Below are 14,672 nucleotides of genomic sequence, written 5' to 3'. Positions count from 1 at the left end.
AACTCTTACAACCAAACAAAATGGCCGATGTTCATTGAAATAACTTGTTGAAATTTTAAAAGAATTCGCCGTAAACGTATGTATTTCAAAGTTATTACTTAAACACTTTTCATGACCGTTTTGCTATTTATTACAACAAACATGAATAATAATTGCCCATGCGAAACCGATTCTAATAAGAATGTCTATCCACAATATAAACTTGCAAGTTTCTTGTTTGTTTATTCACTAATCCTATTATTACAATGTATAGTTTATTTATAATTGGCAAAATGAAATCTACTGAAGCTTAACAAACCAACTCACATAAATCATATAATATAGCTGAATGAAAAAGTCACGGTAAATAAGTTAGGCGCGTAATTGCGTTGTTTACAGACATGGAGACAACATTACTAATGAACCTATTCAGATTTCCGGAAGTCCAGATATTTCAGATGTGTCTCATTCTTCTATGGCTTGTGAACCAACAGTTATAGCTACGAAAAACGTTGATTCTATAACTCAATAAGCTGCGTAATTGTGCACTTTTTCGATTCATAGTGGATTACGCAAGGGTGATAAAATTTCCTTGGGCGTGTGCATTGTTTATGTTTCTATCATTACTGATACGAGGTTTATTTACATACTTTTTTAATGCTTAACAATATAATATTCGACAATGCAAAGTTTGTTAAAGAAAAAATATGTAAACAATAACATGTTTGTTATTTTTAATCTTTGTTTTAAAAGTTATTTTGTTAAAAACAAAATGGCGCGCAATAGACGCTCTCTTTTCCTCGTTTTGTTGTCTCATGCTACAGATAAGGAATGATTTGAATACAAACATTGTAATATACTATTGACAAAGTATCATTATTTACATATGTATTTTTTCGACTTTTTGCCCTTACTTTTAACTCAAATATTCATAATGAAAGTTAAATAGTAAACTTGCTTTAAATATTGAGGTCAAGGTTTTGTACGGCACCATAGTTTTTACTATTATTTAGGTAAAAACAGTTTTTTGTATTGCGCATCATGATCTTGTACTCAATATAAATGTATATATTTTTTACACAATACAAGACAACAATGCAACACAAATGGTACAAACATGCAACAAGACTAATGTTTTGATGAAATCTTTATAACCAAAATAGATTTAATTTATCACAATTTTTTTTATCAAGTATTGTAGGAGGTTACAATCCTATTTTTTGTTTTATGAGTCAACTAATTCATTATTTGGGTGAATTAATATTTGTTGCCATTTGTTATGGTACCGTTAGTTGTCCTGGTTTTATGGTATTTATATTTACCAAATATGAAAGTTTTTGGCAGTCAGTCTATTTAACCATGTCCATAAAGGACTATCTACTAAGGATGTTAGTAGAACATGTTAGAACATTTCTTCTAACTAACTGTGACACTATTGTCCCTTGACAATGGGATAAAATAACAACACAAACAAATTTGATCCACTCATTTATTGCAATAAAGTAGAAATAGTGATTTATGGATATACAATATAAAGAGATATTAAAACTGTTTATTTCTTGATTTCAGTGAAAATGTCTAAACGGGAACAAAGTGATAGAAGTGAGAGGAAATTGGACTCAAGTGATTATGAAAATCTTATATCGCAGCACAGTATATTTGAGCGGACTAAACACCAAGAATTGCCCAGTTTTCCTGGGTTTTCTAATGCAGAAACTCAAACAAAGCCTGGTGACATAAAAGGTCAAGGAGTACAGTCAGCTTTAGGCCCATGGCACTATAATCCATGGTGGATGTTGGCAAGCACTTCAAGGACCACTCCATCACACGATGATTTTTCAGAAAATAGTGACCAGGCTAAGGTTAAGCAGGAACCCAGAGGAGCACCATCCCCCGAACGTGATCCTTTAGGGGGTGACCTAGACCACTACAGAAGCACTGTGACACCACCTGTAGGATTAGACTCATTCTGTGATGATTGCTCAGATCCATTTTGTGATTCCAGTGCTGCAATCTGTCGGAAGCTATTTCATTGTCCACATTGCAGAAAGAGCTATCCCACTATTCTCGAATTTAACACACATCTAACTGGTGTACATCCTGCGCAAAAGCCATTTAGATGCCAAATCTGCTTGGAACCCTTTCACAAGAAATCACATCTAAGAAGACATTTAGATGCTAATCACACTCGCAAAGATGTAAACAAGTGTTCAGTATGTTCAAAGTACATCAAAGATAAGAGTAACCTACGTAAACATATGCAAGTCCATACTGGCAGAGTACCTCAGAAGCAGTTCAAATGCGATCTTTGCAATAACAAACGCTATATGTCATTAGACAGACTCAACAACCACAAAGTGGTTTGCACTGGAGAGAAAGTGCTGAAATATTGCGATATGTGCCCAAAGGTATTTGACAACTCCAGGTCATTAAATAGCCACAAGAAAGTCCATGCCCGAGAGCTCAAGTGTGACAACTGTGGAGAACAGCTTCGTTCTTTGGAACAATTTACAAACCACAAGATGATTTGTCAGGGATCATCGGAAGCAGGGATCGGTGGAGGACTGAGCGGTGCGCCAAGCTCTGCCACCTCATCAGGCAACCGCTGCTGCACACAGCCTGGCCTGTGCGAGCATGATAAGCCTGCGTACCTCAACATCCCCGGCTATGCAGCTGGCAGAGTGCTTGATGCAACAATCTCATCGTTAAAATCAGAATTGAACTGATTAAGCAGCCTACACACATGTCCATAAAAAAGGTATAACTAATTTCATTTTTTTACATGATTACCAAATAGTTGAAATGATGACAGTAAAAAATAATTTTCATGATTGAGAATTACACAAGACTGATGCAAATATCCCGCCTCACGACTTGCTTTATTATTACCATTTAAAGTTTAGAATTTAGTTAGTAGTTTAGTACAGTTAGATTAAGCGGTATAGCTACTAGATCATGTTCTCATGTATGAAAAACTGATAAAATATTGAAGTGGAGGAGATGAAATGACTCCTCATGCTAGCATATATTCATATTATCAGTTTACATATATTTGAATGTGTTCAAATTGTTATCAGGCTATAATTTTATATCTTAAAATTAGTACACCAATAAGAAAATTGTTCCACGATAAAGCTTTATTGATAGGGAATCAAACATTCAATATTCACATACTTATATATATTTTTTATTTGTCTTTAACAACAACAAATATATTTTTTATTTGTCTTTAACAATGCCTCGACTGATTTAGAGTTAAATTAATGTGCAGTATTAAGTTAATCACTTTTTTATTTTTCTATTTTAAAGATTAACTTTATTATTTGATAACCTTTAGATAATAAGTTTTTGAAATAGAGTGGTATGTGGATGCGTTAGGTTAACCTATAAATGTTTTGTTAAACTTGTTTAGGGCTCCATAAGTCGAGTATGAAGGCACGCAAACAAGCGGCACTAGCTATGGTGTAGCAGTCGTAAACAATTTACGCTTTTGTGTGCAATTAATATTTGATATATGCAATATAATATCTCAAGTACTAAGAATTTCGGATAATTCAATTGACCAAATGTTACAAACGATTGCCTCTAAATGTGTGTTATGGCCCTACATATATACTCCAATCCAAAGACAAAAATAGAAACATTTAAGTTTCAACTTTAATACTACTACTGTATTTCTAATTTGAATATTTTCTATTTGAGTATTTACTTTTAAACTTATTTTTGTTTCACAAAAAATTAGATAAGAAACTGTATAGTGCAATGAACCTTTGGCTAAGCCTTAAGCATATAATGGTTATAAAAATATATATTAATATGTTCTTATTCCAAAATATTAATTTATTTTTTATTGTTACACACTTAATTATTAATTGCTATGTATACCTACACATGTGTCTACATATATAAGTATGTAGTTGGTATGTTCTCTAAATCAGACATTGGCTACTGCTAAGTGGCGGTTGGCGTAGATAGCTGCATTCGGCTCTATTCGGAACATGTACAACCGTACACGCTGTTTGGGCATTTTATATGTTCATACAAAATATTCATTGTATCAGTTGATACATAAAAATCGTTTTTCTCTATTTTGCGTCGAACATTAATATTAATACATTTATTAAGTTTGGCTACACTTTATTTCATATGTATTAAATAATAAGAATAAAACTATACTTAATGTACAGCCAGCCTCATATATACATTTATATGGTTAAATAATCTAAACCTTACCTCTTGTATTTTACCTTTTGACGTCTGTAATTGAAACCTTTCGAATGGAACTGGTATTGGCGGCAGATACTTTTTATTTGGTACTATTTTTGTTACTCTATTAGGCCAATCATTAAACCTAAAAATAGCGTTGGAGCAAACTCGGATTACACACATTTAGAACCGAATGAAAGTATTAAAAAGATTTCTGGCTTGCTGGGAATTAATTCTTCGAAATAATATAATTTGATTGGCCTATATACAGTGTGTCGAAAATTAGTTGGGATTTGCGTTTAAAACTCAACTAATGTCCATTGTAATGTGTACTAAGAATAAAATAGAGTAAACTGGCAGCAGCAGCAGTGACAGCAACGAATATATGGTTGTTCAGTTCTTCCAGAGTCACTCTGCAACATTCAATAAATATTTTATTATATAGGTATTGAGAAAACGGACGGCGAACATACATATTTATTGTAGTTGTTTTTTCTCATTTACCTTATATGTACATAGTAAATGCTGGTCTACCTAAACATAAGTTGTATTAATATTTGATTTTCATAAGTAGTTTACTGTTTTTCTACACAAATGATGATCATTTTGATAATGTTCTATTTTTATTTGTGACCAAAAATATTACAAGGCTCTTTGTTCACTAAAATAGTGAAACAACCAAAATTCTATTAAAAAATACAATAAACTAGTAAAGTTAGCCCCCATTCGGACGGGAGCTTTTTCAATGCGCGTTAAAAAAGCGTTTGAATGACACAAATAGATAACCATGTATGTATTCACACGACAGCGGTGGCGCTTTTTATCAAGCATTGTTGGATTTTCGACTTTAAGCCTTGGTCGTTAAGTCAATTTAGAGTGTGGACAGATTCAAGCGCTTTTTTAACGCGCGTTGAAAAAGCTGTCGTGCGAATGGGGGCTTATTGCTATATTTTAATTGTCTGTTGATGTCCGGCTTGAGCCATAAATGTTACTTATTGTGTCGACTGTGTCGTAATGTCATCATAGCCTTAGGTAGATCCAGGCGGGCGTTATAAACGTCTGTAACCTGTAAGAAAGAGGAACCAAGTCTCTCCAACAAATGGGGTTGAAAAGAGACTTCTGGTGGAGGCCTTTTCATTACTGCCCACGTATTACGAGGCTAAACAATACTTAGTAGGGCTTGGTAATCAAGTACCTAAATCGATAGTCCCAGTCTTGCTAATTTTTTATAAATATTAATTGAATTTTGTTTGTTGACCTTTTAAATAAAAATCTATATTGAGGCTTATTATAAATATTCGTTTGTTATCTACTATTTACAATTGTTTAAATTCATATTTAGCTTCCGAGGTAATTATGTAGTAATTTTAGTTATAGTTTACATTACAGTTAAGTACCATGTTTCGGTTCTGCCAATAGTTATTTTGGTCTTATATTTGATAACATAGACTATTAATCTAGAGTTAAAATTATCCCACCATCACTACCTAAATGGTTTTGATCAGTTTGTAATACAAAGAAAATAATAATATGTATCATTGTGTATTAAGTGTGTAGCTAATTTGAGTAGTATTTCTAAATGCTTGTTTCTTTACTTTAATTTTGTAATTGATGAGTGGTTTTTCAGCAAGGTATGTCAGCAAGACAGTTACAGGAAAATATGGCTACATTACGGTATCGGGAATTATACTCCGATAACTCAGAGTCAATTATATATAGGTATAACCATCTATGTTCATAGATTTTAGACCTGTAATGTATCACCATAAACCAAAGACAAAACAAACTCTTCAAAGTATGCAAAACTTCAACGGTATAACGGACGGACGTGTAATCGAAGTAACGTTCTCATTTTAAAAAGACAAGCTTAAATTCGGCGAAGAAAAACATCGTGAGGAACTAATCCCAATAAGGCCTGGTTTACCCTCTGGGTTGGAAGGTCAGATGGCAGTCGCTTTCGTAAAAACTAGTGCATATGCCAATTCTTGCGATTAGTTGTCAAGCGGACCCCAGGCAGGCTCCCATGAGCGGTGGCAAAATGCCGGGACAAGGAAGATATAGGCCCCGTGCAAGAACTATAGGGGGCAGCATAGGAGCCGTCAGATTTTTGGCGCGAGGGCGTAAATGTGTCTATGCTTCCGATGTAGCCCACAAGATGGCAGAACCTGCTATGCACAAGAAAACGTACCGACGAGAACGGTAGATGGTAGCACTTGCTTTGGCAATGTACATGTGCACATATGTTTCCGATTCAGGCCACAAGATGGCAGACCCTTGTCTGGTAGGTACTAGTTTTTGTTGCTGAAAATTGTTTTACAAATAATATAAGAGTAAGTAGAAGTTCTATATGTAAAACTTCTACTCGCTCAATTTTTTTGTGCAGTCACCATGGAATATATCGCAGGTGGTCACAACTATCTGTACACGCTTCTGTTGTCAAGGCGTTAGAGCGCGTGTTCAGATATTTTAGAGCACCTCGGCCGCTCCGATATATCTAATGGCGACTGTATTACAGTTTCTATAGTTCGTTTTTTTTAGCATTAGAAAGAACTCCACAGAAGCAAGCGTGCAGTTTTTATCAGGCTCTTTAATTGTTAATAATTATTGAATTATCTAATGTAGCATGGTCAATACACATAATTTACTTCAAATTATTACCGCTAAAAGTGCCGGATTTGGAACCACAAGCTTACTTCTGCGAAGTTCTTTCTAATGCTAAAAAAAATGGACTATAGCAAATACAACTAGTACCATGCATAGATACCTAGGTATATGTTAATTGAATGGTCATGCTAGTTCGAACTCGTTTTAAAATGAGCGTAACTTCGATTGTAGTGCGGCGGATAGGTTCGTCGCTAATCCAACAAGCATTTATTTCATACAGAGAAATTGAGGTTGTTCAAAATAATTTATACAGGTAAAATGTGTTAACTCCCACAGCCAGCAAATACTTATTTGATTAAATTAAATTTAGATCGACCTGCCTCTTAGCCCATTGAACAGTCCGAAAAAAATATCCAACATTAAATAAGTATTCCAACTACGTTAGCGTGCTTGTTCTCTCTTTATAACATCCCAGGTCTTCCATTTTGTGTACTCCTAAATGCGCAGGCTTATATTTTTTTCTTTTAAATCAACAAAACTCCACTAACTGCTTTTCAATCAACTTATTTTTAATAAAGCCCATATTATTGAGGCGACAACGATTCCTGAATGTAAACAAACTCCTTATAATTTGCACCCAGTGCGCACTTGTATCGGTCTCTTTTCTCGCGCTGATCTTATTTTAAGGTTAATCTTGATATAAAAATAATATACAAACCAGAAATGGCTATCATAAATAAACCGAATTCACGTTTGTATTACTGCTGAATCAACCGGTTAGACATCAACCATTAAGAAAACTCAATCAATGTGTTGTATCGGTAGTTATTAGATTGGTGTGGATTTTATTTTACAGGTAGATTTAAGAAAAAATGTGTTCATATGATTTTAGTATATCATAGTATATTTTTAGTAATGTAATTTTATTTTCACCAGATTTTTTCGAGAGGCGGAAGGTAATTTTGCGGTCAGTTATGTATAGTGTTGTAAATTCTCGAAGTAAATAGTATTTTTTTATAATCGACACTATTATCCTATTGGTCGCTTTTAAATTGCTGTGCCGTTGACGGTAAACTAAAATTGACTGCATAAAACGTGGCATGGCCGTGGACATCCATGTTAAATTGTAAAAGTATCCATTAGGAAACAACAGGCGACTCTAAAATTATAACAAATTTTCTTAAGCAAGTGGGTTTTATGGTTTTCTTAGAAAACTATATACAGTACTTATTTGGACACAGGGAGACTTCGTAGACAAGAAAGCGGGTCGTTGCTAAAAGTGCTGTCGAACTCGAGCCTGTTACAACACTATTTTTAGATATATAGCAAATAGCGCAGTAGGTATCTCATGGCATTTCCTGTCTACTGGAGTGCTTCGCCATATTATGTACCTTTTAGCATTCATGTACCACCGACTAAAACAATCTGTAAACTTTCTGCTCAGCGTCAGCGCTGCTAGGGATTAATTATTTTGCTTGGCCGTGAGACCTTCATCCGCCCCTCGTGTGAATGGTGCAGACTTCCAATAGGTACATTCTGCTGCACGATAAATGATAAAAGATTCAAACAACATCAATGTAATTCCATATTTTGATTGTTGCTTTATAATTGGTTTTAATCAATAATCTTTACATTTACATAATGTTCTACACACATAATATTATTTTAATGGTCAGCTAGAATTAAGCTTACGCACTATTATATATTGGTCTAATACAATAACATACGAGAATATATTACGTATACCTTTCACCAATAAACGAAGTTTCCTTACTGTTTCATTGCGTATTATTTTGACAGTATTTCTGCCACCCTCACCTAAAGTGCAATAAAAAAAACTAAATTCAAGGTTTGGGCATCTAGCTTTTGCAAGAGTGAATCACCCATAGTCACGTATTGCCACAAGGTTTTTTTTTAACGCCGTTAATTTTAAGGGTAGGTACATTCCTGGGCAAAGTTTTATACTTTTACGGTATGTATTGATTTTTTTGAGTTTTATGACACTTGCCCTTCTAATTCCCTTTCTTTGCGACGGGCTATCAAATAAAAAGAAATGTTTTATCAAACCTTGTATTTACTTATATTTATTCTTATATTACAACACGCCCTCTCTTAACGGCCTGTTTTATCTTTTTAGACTTCTTTTCTTTCTTTTTCTTGGCAATGTTCTCGGTCCGTTTAGCTTGTCTAGCGTCTTTAGTCTCTTTAACATTTTGAATCCGGTTATCCCATTGCTTTTTACTGTGCTTCTTCTTTTGTTCCTGTAATAATTGCATATATTTGATTAGAATGATTTTACATTTCTGAAGGCCTAATCAAATTTCAAAAATCTTAATTTAAACTCTTGAACGAGGATGTACCTATAACCTGGATAGTACTGTTGTAGGCATGTAAAGTGCTACTTTACCGCACTAGTGCGGTAATTATTTACCACTACTACAGTAGTTTGCACTTTATATGCCTATATTAATAATTTAAAGGGTCATAATCATAATGTACTGTAAAACGTTGTAAGGTGTATTCGGGTAATACCGAATGTCGGATAATTCCGAAATTCAGATGAAAATCACCCTTAATTCCATCATAATAAAAGTCTCTTTTCGGAATCATCCGACAGTTTTCGACATTCGGAATTACTCGAGTAAACCTTACGATACGTGCGTATACTTATTCGCACAAGTATAACGTTAAAACGCAATTCGTAACGATTCCTCACTCTCAAAGACTCCATTAGGTCGTGTTTTAATTTATCGCCACTCGTTGCGGATTATCTACTTTTCGCACTTGTATCGTAATGTCAAAATGAGATGCAATCCTCGATTTTGACTTGTCTTTTGGTCACACTTTTTGATTGTCATGACCTAACATAGAAAAAAACAGACAGCTTGAAAACCTCCTTGTGCTTGAAGTCGGTTAAGAATGGTGCCTCATATTGCTGTGGAATAAAGGTTCCGTCACACAGGCGCGTTTTGCGGGCGGCGCGTGAGAGGGGCGCGCTGCTATTACATAATATAAAACGCTCACGCCCCGCCCGGAAAACGCACCTGTGTTATGGAACCTTAAGTAATGACTCTACACAGTTTTTGGCAAGAAATTATGGTTTCATCTATGACTCTAAAATCTAAATGCTTTTTGTGTAAGAGATGACTTACTCTTTTTTGAATTGATTTCTTTAATAAATTGGGGTCATCCTTAATTTTTTGGCCTTCAGCTTTTTGCAACATATTTTTCCATACAATTTTATCTTTCAATTCCTTCACTTTAGACTTTTCTTCACTTTCTTCTAGTTGCCTGAACTTTTCTTCTTGTTGCTTGAGATTTTCTAAGATCTTTTTAGGATCTTTCTCACCCTTGTTTACCCTGTCTGAAAATAATATAAGAACATAAATAATTAATATGATAATGATTTATATGGCCGATATTTGGTATTCATACTGTAGGGGGCATTTTCACCTCCATCATTCACAATTTGAGAATATTATTGATTCATGTTGAAATAATTTGTGGAGGTGTACAACCACTGAAAAGCCAGACCAGTCAATGTATAGGGATTTTGAATGTTAAAGAAATATAGCAACACAACCCAGTCATATCCAGAGCTCGGCGGGGGTGAGCTGTTTTCAGAGTTTGCACAACATGGACATGCCTTGTCATTCGATAGTATATGTGGTGTAATTTAATAACTAAAGAAATAATTTAATTTAGGCTGCCTTTCCGCTACGATATTTACGTCGCTATTAAAACAAATGAATTATATAGCAAGCTTTCTTAGTAAACCTCTTCAAATAATATGTATATCCATATCCATATGCTACTATTAAAGTTTATTTGTACATAAGGCATTGTCGTTTTAGTTTAATTATAAAGATAATAATATATAATGATATAATTAACCCTTTAACCGCCAGAGTCTGATATATAAGACATTACATATCCAGCTCATTTCGCCAGTCTGATAAATAAGACAAAGATCGGATTTGATTTTTACAGCACATTTATAACTCCCGTAACTATGGCAACCTTACTCTGCGTGGTACAATTACTGTCGGTGGCGATACGAGCACGCTCAACCAAAAATTGCTGGCAGTTAAAAGGTTAATAAAGTTTTATTTTAATTTTTCTTTTTAAGGTGTATCTATATTAATATCTACACTTGACATAAGTGACGTCAAAATGGCTCACCCCTGCTGAGCTCTGGTCATATCTAATGCAGGCTGTGATAAAACCTTGTGAAAACTGCTTATATTAAATTCAGAGCAGTGATTTATTTATGGTCATCACATCCAAATAAATCTAACAACAAACCTTTATGTCCAGTGTTTGCAAAATCAAACTTGGAAAAGACCAGTTTTGCATCATTGTTAAATATAGGTTTTGGTGGAACAGCACTTTCCATTTTGTGTTCTTTCTTCGGTAATATAGGTTTGTCTACAGTTGGCTTTACTTTAGTTTTATTTATCCTGTCTCTCTTCTTGATTTTTTTATTCAATTTGCTTGCAAGACTTTTCTTGGCCAGTTTGGTTTTCAAGTGGAAGTTGTTTTGTGACTTGATTTTCTCAAGCCTCTCTTCTAACTCTGCAATAGTAGTCACCCGTTTTGGCTGCTTCTTCTCCTCTTGGTTAGCATCACCATTGGTAATTTCAATGTCATCATCATCAAACTCATCTGTAAAATATAAAAGTAGAATAAATTACAGTCTAACATGATATGCATAGTTATGCCATATAAAAGACAGCAGTATACCTATTCATATAGTTAGAAAACAAAAAGAATAAATAATCAATCGCGCGCCAAGCAGTTCCATAAATCAATACCTAGCATGTTATTTATTGATAAGATGAGCATCGCCAATAATGCACATTATAGTAAGGATTTTTTTTTTCTGTTACCAACATAGTTATTCATAGGATAAAATAACCGTATTATAGTGTGCTACTAGCATAGCTACGGAATATACACTCTAATTTACTAAATACATACAAAGTCATCAATATAATTCATTTCACAGTACAGTCGATATATGCTGTAATACGAAGTTGTCTTTACTTACCTTTTGTTTGCTGCGGTATGGACAAAACAGAAAAGATATTTTGTAGGAATATAAATTCCTTATTGAGTTCCACTTTCAACTGTTTAGACTTAATAGGCTTCTTTTGGATGGACATCGTTATATTTCTGTAAGTGTTGTATCAAGTTATTATTTGATCTAACTTTGAAATCATAAGTTATTTCTAAATACACACAAAGAATACAGTAATTATATTCTACCTCTTTCACTATTACATTCAGCAGACATAAAATTAGATTTAAATAAAACAATTTAAATGTTATTTCAATAATACCACGCGCGAATCCCACTAACCAACAAATTTATCCAAAAACGTGAGCATGGGCATCGGACGTTTTTAGTGACCTAGTGACACTGACAAGTGACAATACCTACCGCAAAAATCGAATATGCCTTTGTCTTCTCCCTCTCACTTATGAGTGCGGTGCACCAATGTTGTAGCGCGGTGCGGTAGTCTGTTATGGCTTTAAGGCCAATCCAGGCGATTGACGCCATTTTTTTCTGATCAAGTTGTCAATATGATCATGCCGTCCAATTTCGTATATAAAGTAGCTAACACACTATCGCACCGCACCAAGGTCATTTAGGGACGTACCCATAAGTAAGAGGGAGAAAGAGATATCGCTTTCTTCCTCTTACTTATGGGTGCTTCCCACAATGACCTTGGTGCGGTGCGATAGTGTGTTAGCTACTTAAAACTGCGCAAATCGGACTGCACAGTTTTATCGCTACGATTTATCGTTACGTGTGTGGCCTGCATAATATGAATATATGTGGACCAATGTGGACGGGCCTTTGCTTTGAATCAGGTCTACAATATTTAATCTTCTAAACACATAATACAACACAATGTTATCATATTTATTCCTTCATTCAAGCCGTACAAAAATGTTATTGATGCAATATCTTTCTTGTGTTTACGTTTACATAGAAGCATCTCAAGCATCACTAGTTATATAAAGTGGCAATAAAACACAAGTCTCAAAATGGAAGAAAATAATCCTTTGGAACCGACTCCAGTTACTCCACCGAAGAAGGGTCTTGGAAGTAATGCAAGGGGTAGGCCGACATCCGACAAAACTGTAAAGTTTACTCCACAGCCAAAATCTATGATATCGCGGTTATTGAGACGAATAAGGAAACAGAATTGTGATAAAATTAACAAAAGAATCCACTCTGGCATTCACGTTTCTCACATTAACTTAAGTACGGAAGATGTTAATTCTAAAACGGACTCAGTCCTGGAAGAACCCCAGTTATCAAACACTTATCAGAGTATTCAAGGAACTTACGCTGTTGATGTGGATGATAATCGTGATAATTATAAGAATAGTTTAAATGCTGAAGAACAAAACAATGTTCAGGTAACTTATATGCTTCATGCATAGGTATGTATTTTTTACTGTAGTCTTGTAAAAGGTAGCTGTAATGTCGTATAAGGAAATCAAGGAGGCGGCCCTGGATAGAGTCAAATGCTACACCGACAAGAGTCCTAACTCTTAAATTTACGTTACGACGACTTGTACAGTCAGCTGAGGCTCAAAATGGCAGTTGTGGAAATGCATCATGTTGTTCAATTCATGATAACTGGGATTACTTTCGCTGAAGTGTGGAGAGTAGTCAAGCGTTTACATGCTTGTTGCTGGTGAAAATGTTATCTGATTAATGAGAGTCATCACTCACAAGTAATTAAATTTAGTGGATTTAATGTATTTATTTGTATTGTTTACAGAATAATACAACAACACTTTGGGATAAGAAGTGTGAAGAACCAACACCACTTGACATTACTTGTTATGTATGCTCACATAGGTAAGTTTTTGCAATACAATTTTTTGTTAAAATAATACTTAACTCAATGAAGCTTTCAATAAAAATTGACCTAAGTATTTTTGAGAACATTTTCATCCTTTGTATTCTGTTTTTAAGACATATTTTTTTATTTCAGAAGCAGCGGCCAACAAGCACACAGAAAGCATTTAAGCATTCACAGAAATCAGCCCTACACCTGCAACTTTCCAGATTGCAAGTACACCTGTAAGTTGTCCTGTAATCTCATCAAGCACAAAAGGATACACACATCGGAGAAACCATTTCTTTGCGATCAGTGCACATTCAGATCAAACTTTGCCAATTCACTGAAAGTGCACAGAAGAATTCACACATCAGAAAGACCATATGGCTGCCAGCTCTGTAGCTACCGGTGTAACAGTAGTTCTAATCTCAAGAAGCACTGTCGTCACAGACATCGCAACATTTCTTAATTTTTAAATTTCTTGACATTTAATCATTTATATAAACCATAACATTGTATGCAAAGTGAAATCTAAGATGTGATCAATATAATGATAAGACACAATTATTAATTGTAAAAGAAACTAGATTAAGCTGGAGTGAAAGTTCCTAGTCTTAATATTGATAATTATTTCTAGAATTCTAAACACACCAAGCATTGTAATGGTAAGCAAATATATATAATGTAGTTCTGTATGGAATTCTAGCCTATTATGTATGCTCAGCACTACAGTAGGATATAAAGATAATAATAATAATTATACTTCCTCTCTCTACGGCCCTGACCACCGGCAGCTTGGGCCCTGCCCCGCTGCTGGCGGCACCCTAGGTTAGGTTTTTTATAATGTGTTTATACTTATTTTTTGTTGTTTTTTATGTGTTTTTGTATTTTACTTTTATATTCATGTTATAAATGACCTAGCCTAAGAAGAAAAATAAATAAATGATAATTATACTTTAATTATGGGTTCCAGCAGGCTTTCTACATGACATCAAAGCTCTCCAAACGGCCTCTACGTGT

The 14,672-nt window shown here is 34.5% G+C and overlaps 3 protein-coding genes across 4 annotated transcripts; 2 read left to right on the top strand and 1 right to left on the bottom strand.

Annotated features, from left to right (window-relative positions):
• The first annotated feature begins 4 nt into the window (after nt 1–4).
• LOC134678561 (zinc finger protein 85-like) lies at nt 5–8,567 on the top strand. 2 transcript variants are annotated; one of them, XM_063537183.1, is made up of 3 exons: nt 5–76; nt 1,549–2,387; nt 2,514–8,567. In XM_063537183.1, exons 2-3 carry the CDS (start codon nt 1,554–1,556, stop codon nt 2,703–2,705), a joined length of 1,026 nt encoding a protein of 341 aa, XP_063393253.1. In that variant the 5' UTR covers nt 5–76; nt 1,549–1,553; the 3' UTR covers nt 2,706–8,567. The 2 variants fall into 2 exon arrangements, with proteins under 2 accessions (XP_063393253.1, XP_063393250.1); XM_063537180.1 differs by having other exon boundaries at nt 1,549–8,567.
• A 278-nt stretch (nt 8,568–8,845) lies between these two features.
• On the bottom strand, nt 8,846–12,176 carry LOC134678565 (surfeit locus protein 6 homolog). Its single transcript, XM_063537186.1, has 5 exons — nt 12,058–12,176; nt 11,840–11,964; nt 11,095–11,454; nt 9,942–10,153; nt 8,846–9,050 (listed from the first exon to the last, which is right to left on the bottom strand). Exons 2-5 carry the CDS (start codon nt 11,952–11,954, stop codon nt 8,880–8,882), a joined length of 858 nt encoding a protein of 285 aa, XP_063393256.1. The 5' UTR covers nt 11,955–11,964; nt 12,058–12,176; the 3' UTR covers nt 8,846–8,879.
• Nucleotides 12,177–12,678: 502 nt separating this feature from the next.
• Nucleotides 12,679–14,454, top strand: LOC134678824 (zinc finger protein 271-like). The gene is made up of 3 exons (XM_063537527.1): nt 12,679–13,221; nt 13,590–13,669; nt 13,806–14,454. Exons 1-3 carry the CDS (start codon nt 12,844–12,846, stop codon nt 14,119–14,121), a joined length of 774 nt encoding a protein of 257 aa, XP_063393597.1. The 5' UTR covers nt 12,679–12,843; the 3' UTR covers nt 14,122–14,454.
• The last annotated feature ends 218 nt before the right edge of the window (nt 14,455–14,672 follow it).

The sequence above is a fragment of the Cydia fagiglandana genome, chromosome Z, assembly GCF_963556715.1.
Source record: "Cydia fagiglandana chromosome Z, ilCydFagi1.1, whole genome shotgun sequence".
Taxonomy (NCBI): Eukaryota; Metazoa; Arthropoda; class Insecta; order Lepidoptera; family Tortricidae; genus Cydia; species Cydia fagiglandana.
Note: the sequence above shows the minus strand (reverse complement) of the source record. Positions and strands in the feature narration are given on the sequence as shown.

Bases quoted from the DNA above. Each gene is read 5' to 3' on its own strand.
- LOC134678561 (XM_063537180.1), top strand. From the start codon at position 1,554: ATGTCTAAACGGGAACAAAGTGATAGAAGTGAGAGGAAATTGGACTCA.
- LOC134678565 (XM_063537186.1), bottom strand. From the start codon at position 11,954: ATGTCCATCCAAAAGAAGCCTATTAAGTCTAAACAGTTGAAAGTGGAA. The intron at 10,154-11,094 runs GTTTGTTGTTAG...TATTATTTTCAG, and splicing joins TGCAAACACTGGACATAAAG to ACAGGGTAAACAAGGGTGAG. The intron at 9,051-9,941 runs GTAAGTCATCTC...CAATTATTACAG, and splicing joins AGAAATCAATTCAAAAAAGA to GAACAAAAGAAGAAGCACAG.
- LOC134678824 (XM_063537527.1), top strand. From the start codon at position 12,844: ATGGAAGAAAATAATCCTTTGGAACCGACTCCAGTTACTCCACCGAAG. The intron at 13,222-13,589 runs GTAACTTATATG...TATTGTTTACAG, and splicing joins AAGAACAAAACAATGTTCAG to AATAATACAACAACACTTTG. The intron at 13,670-13,805 runs GTAAGTTTTTGC...TTTTTATTTCAG, and splicing joins TGTTATGTATGCTCACATAG to AAGCAGCGGCCAACAAGCAC.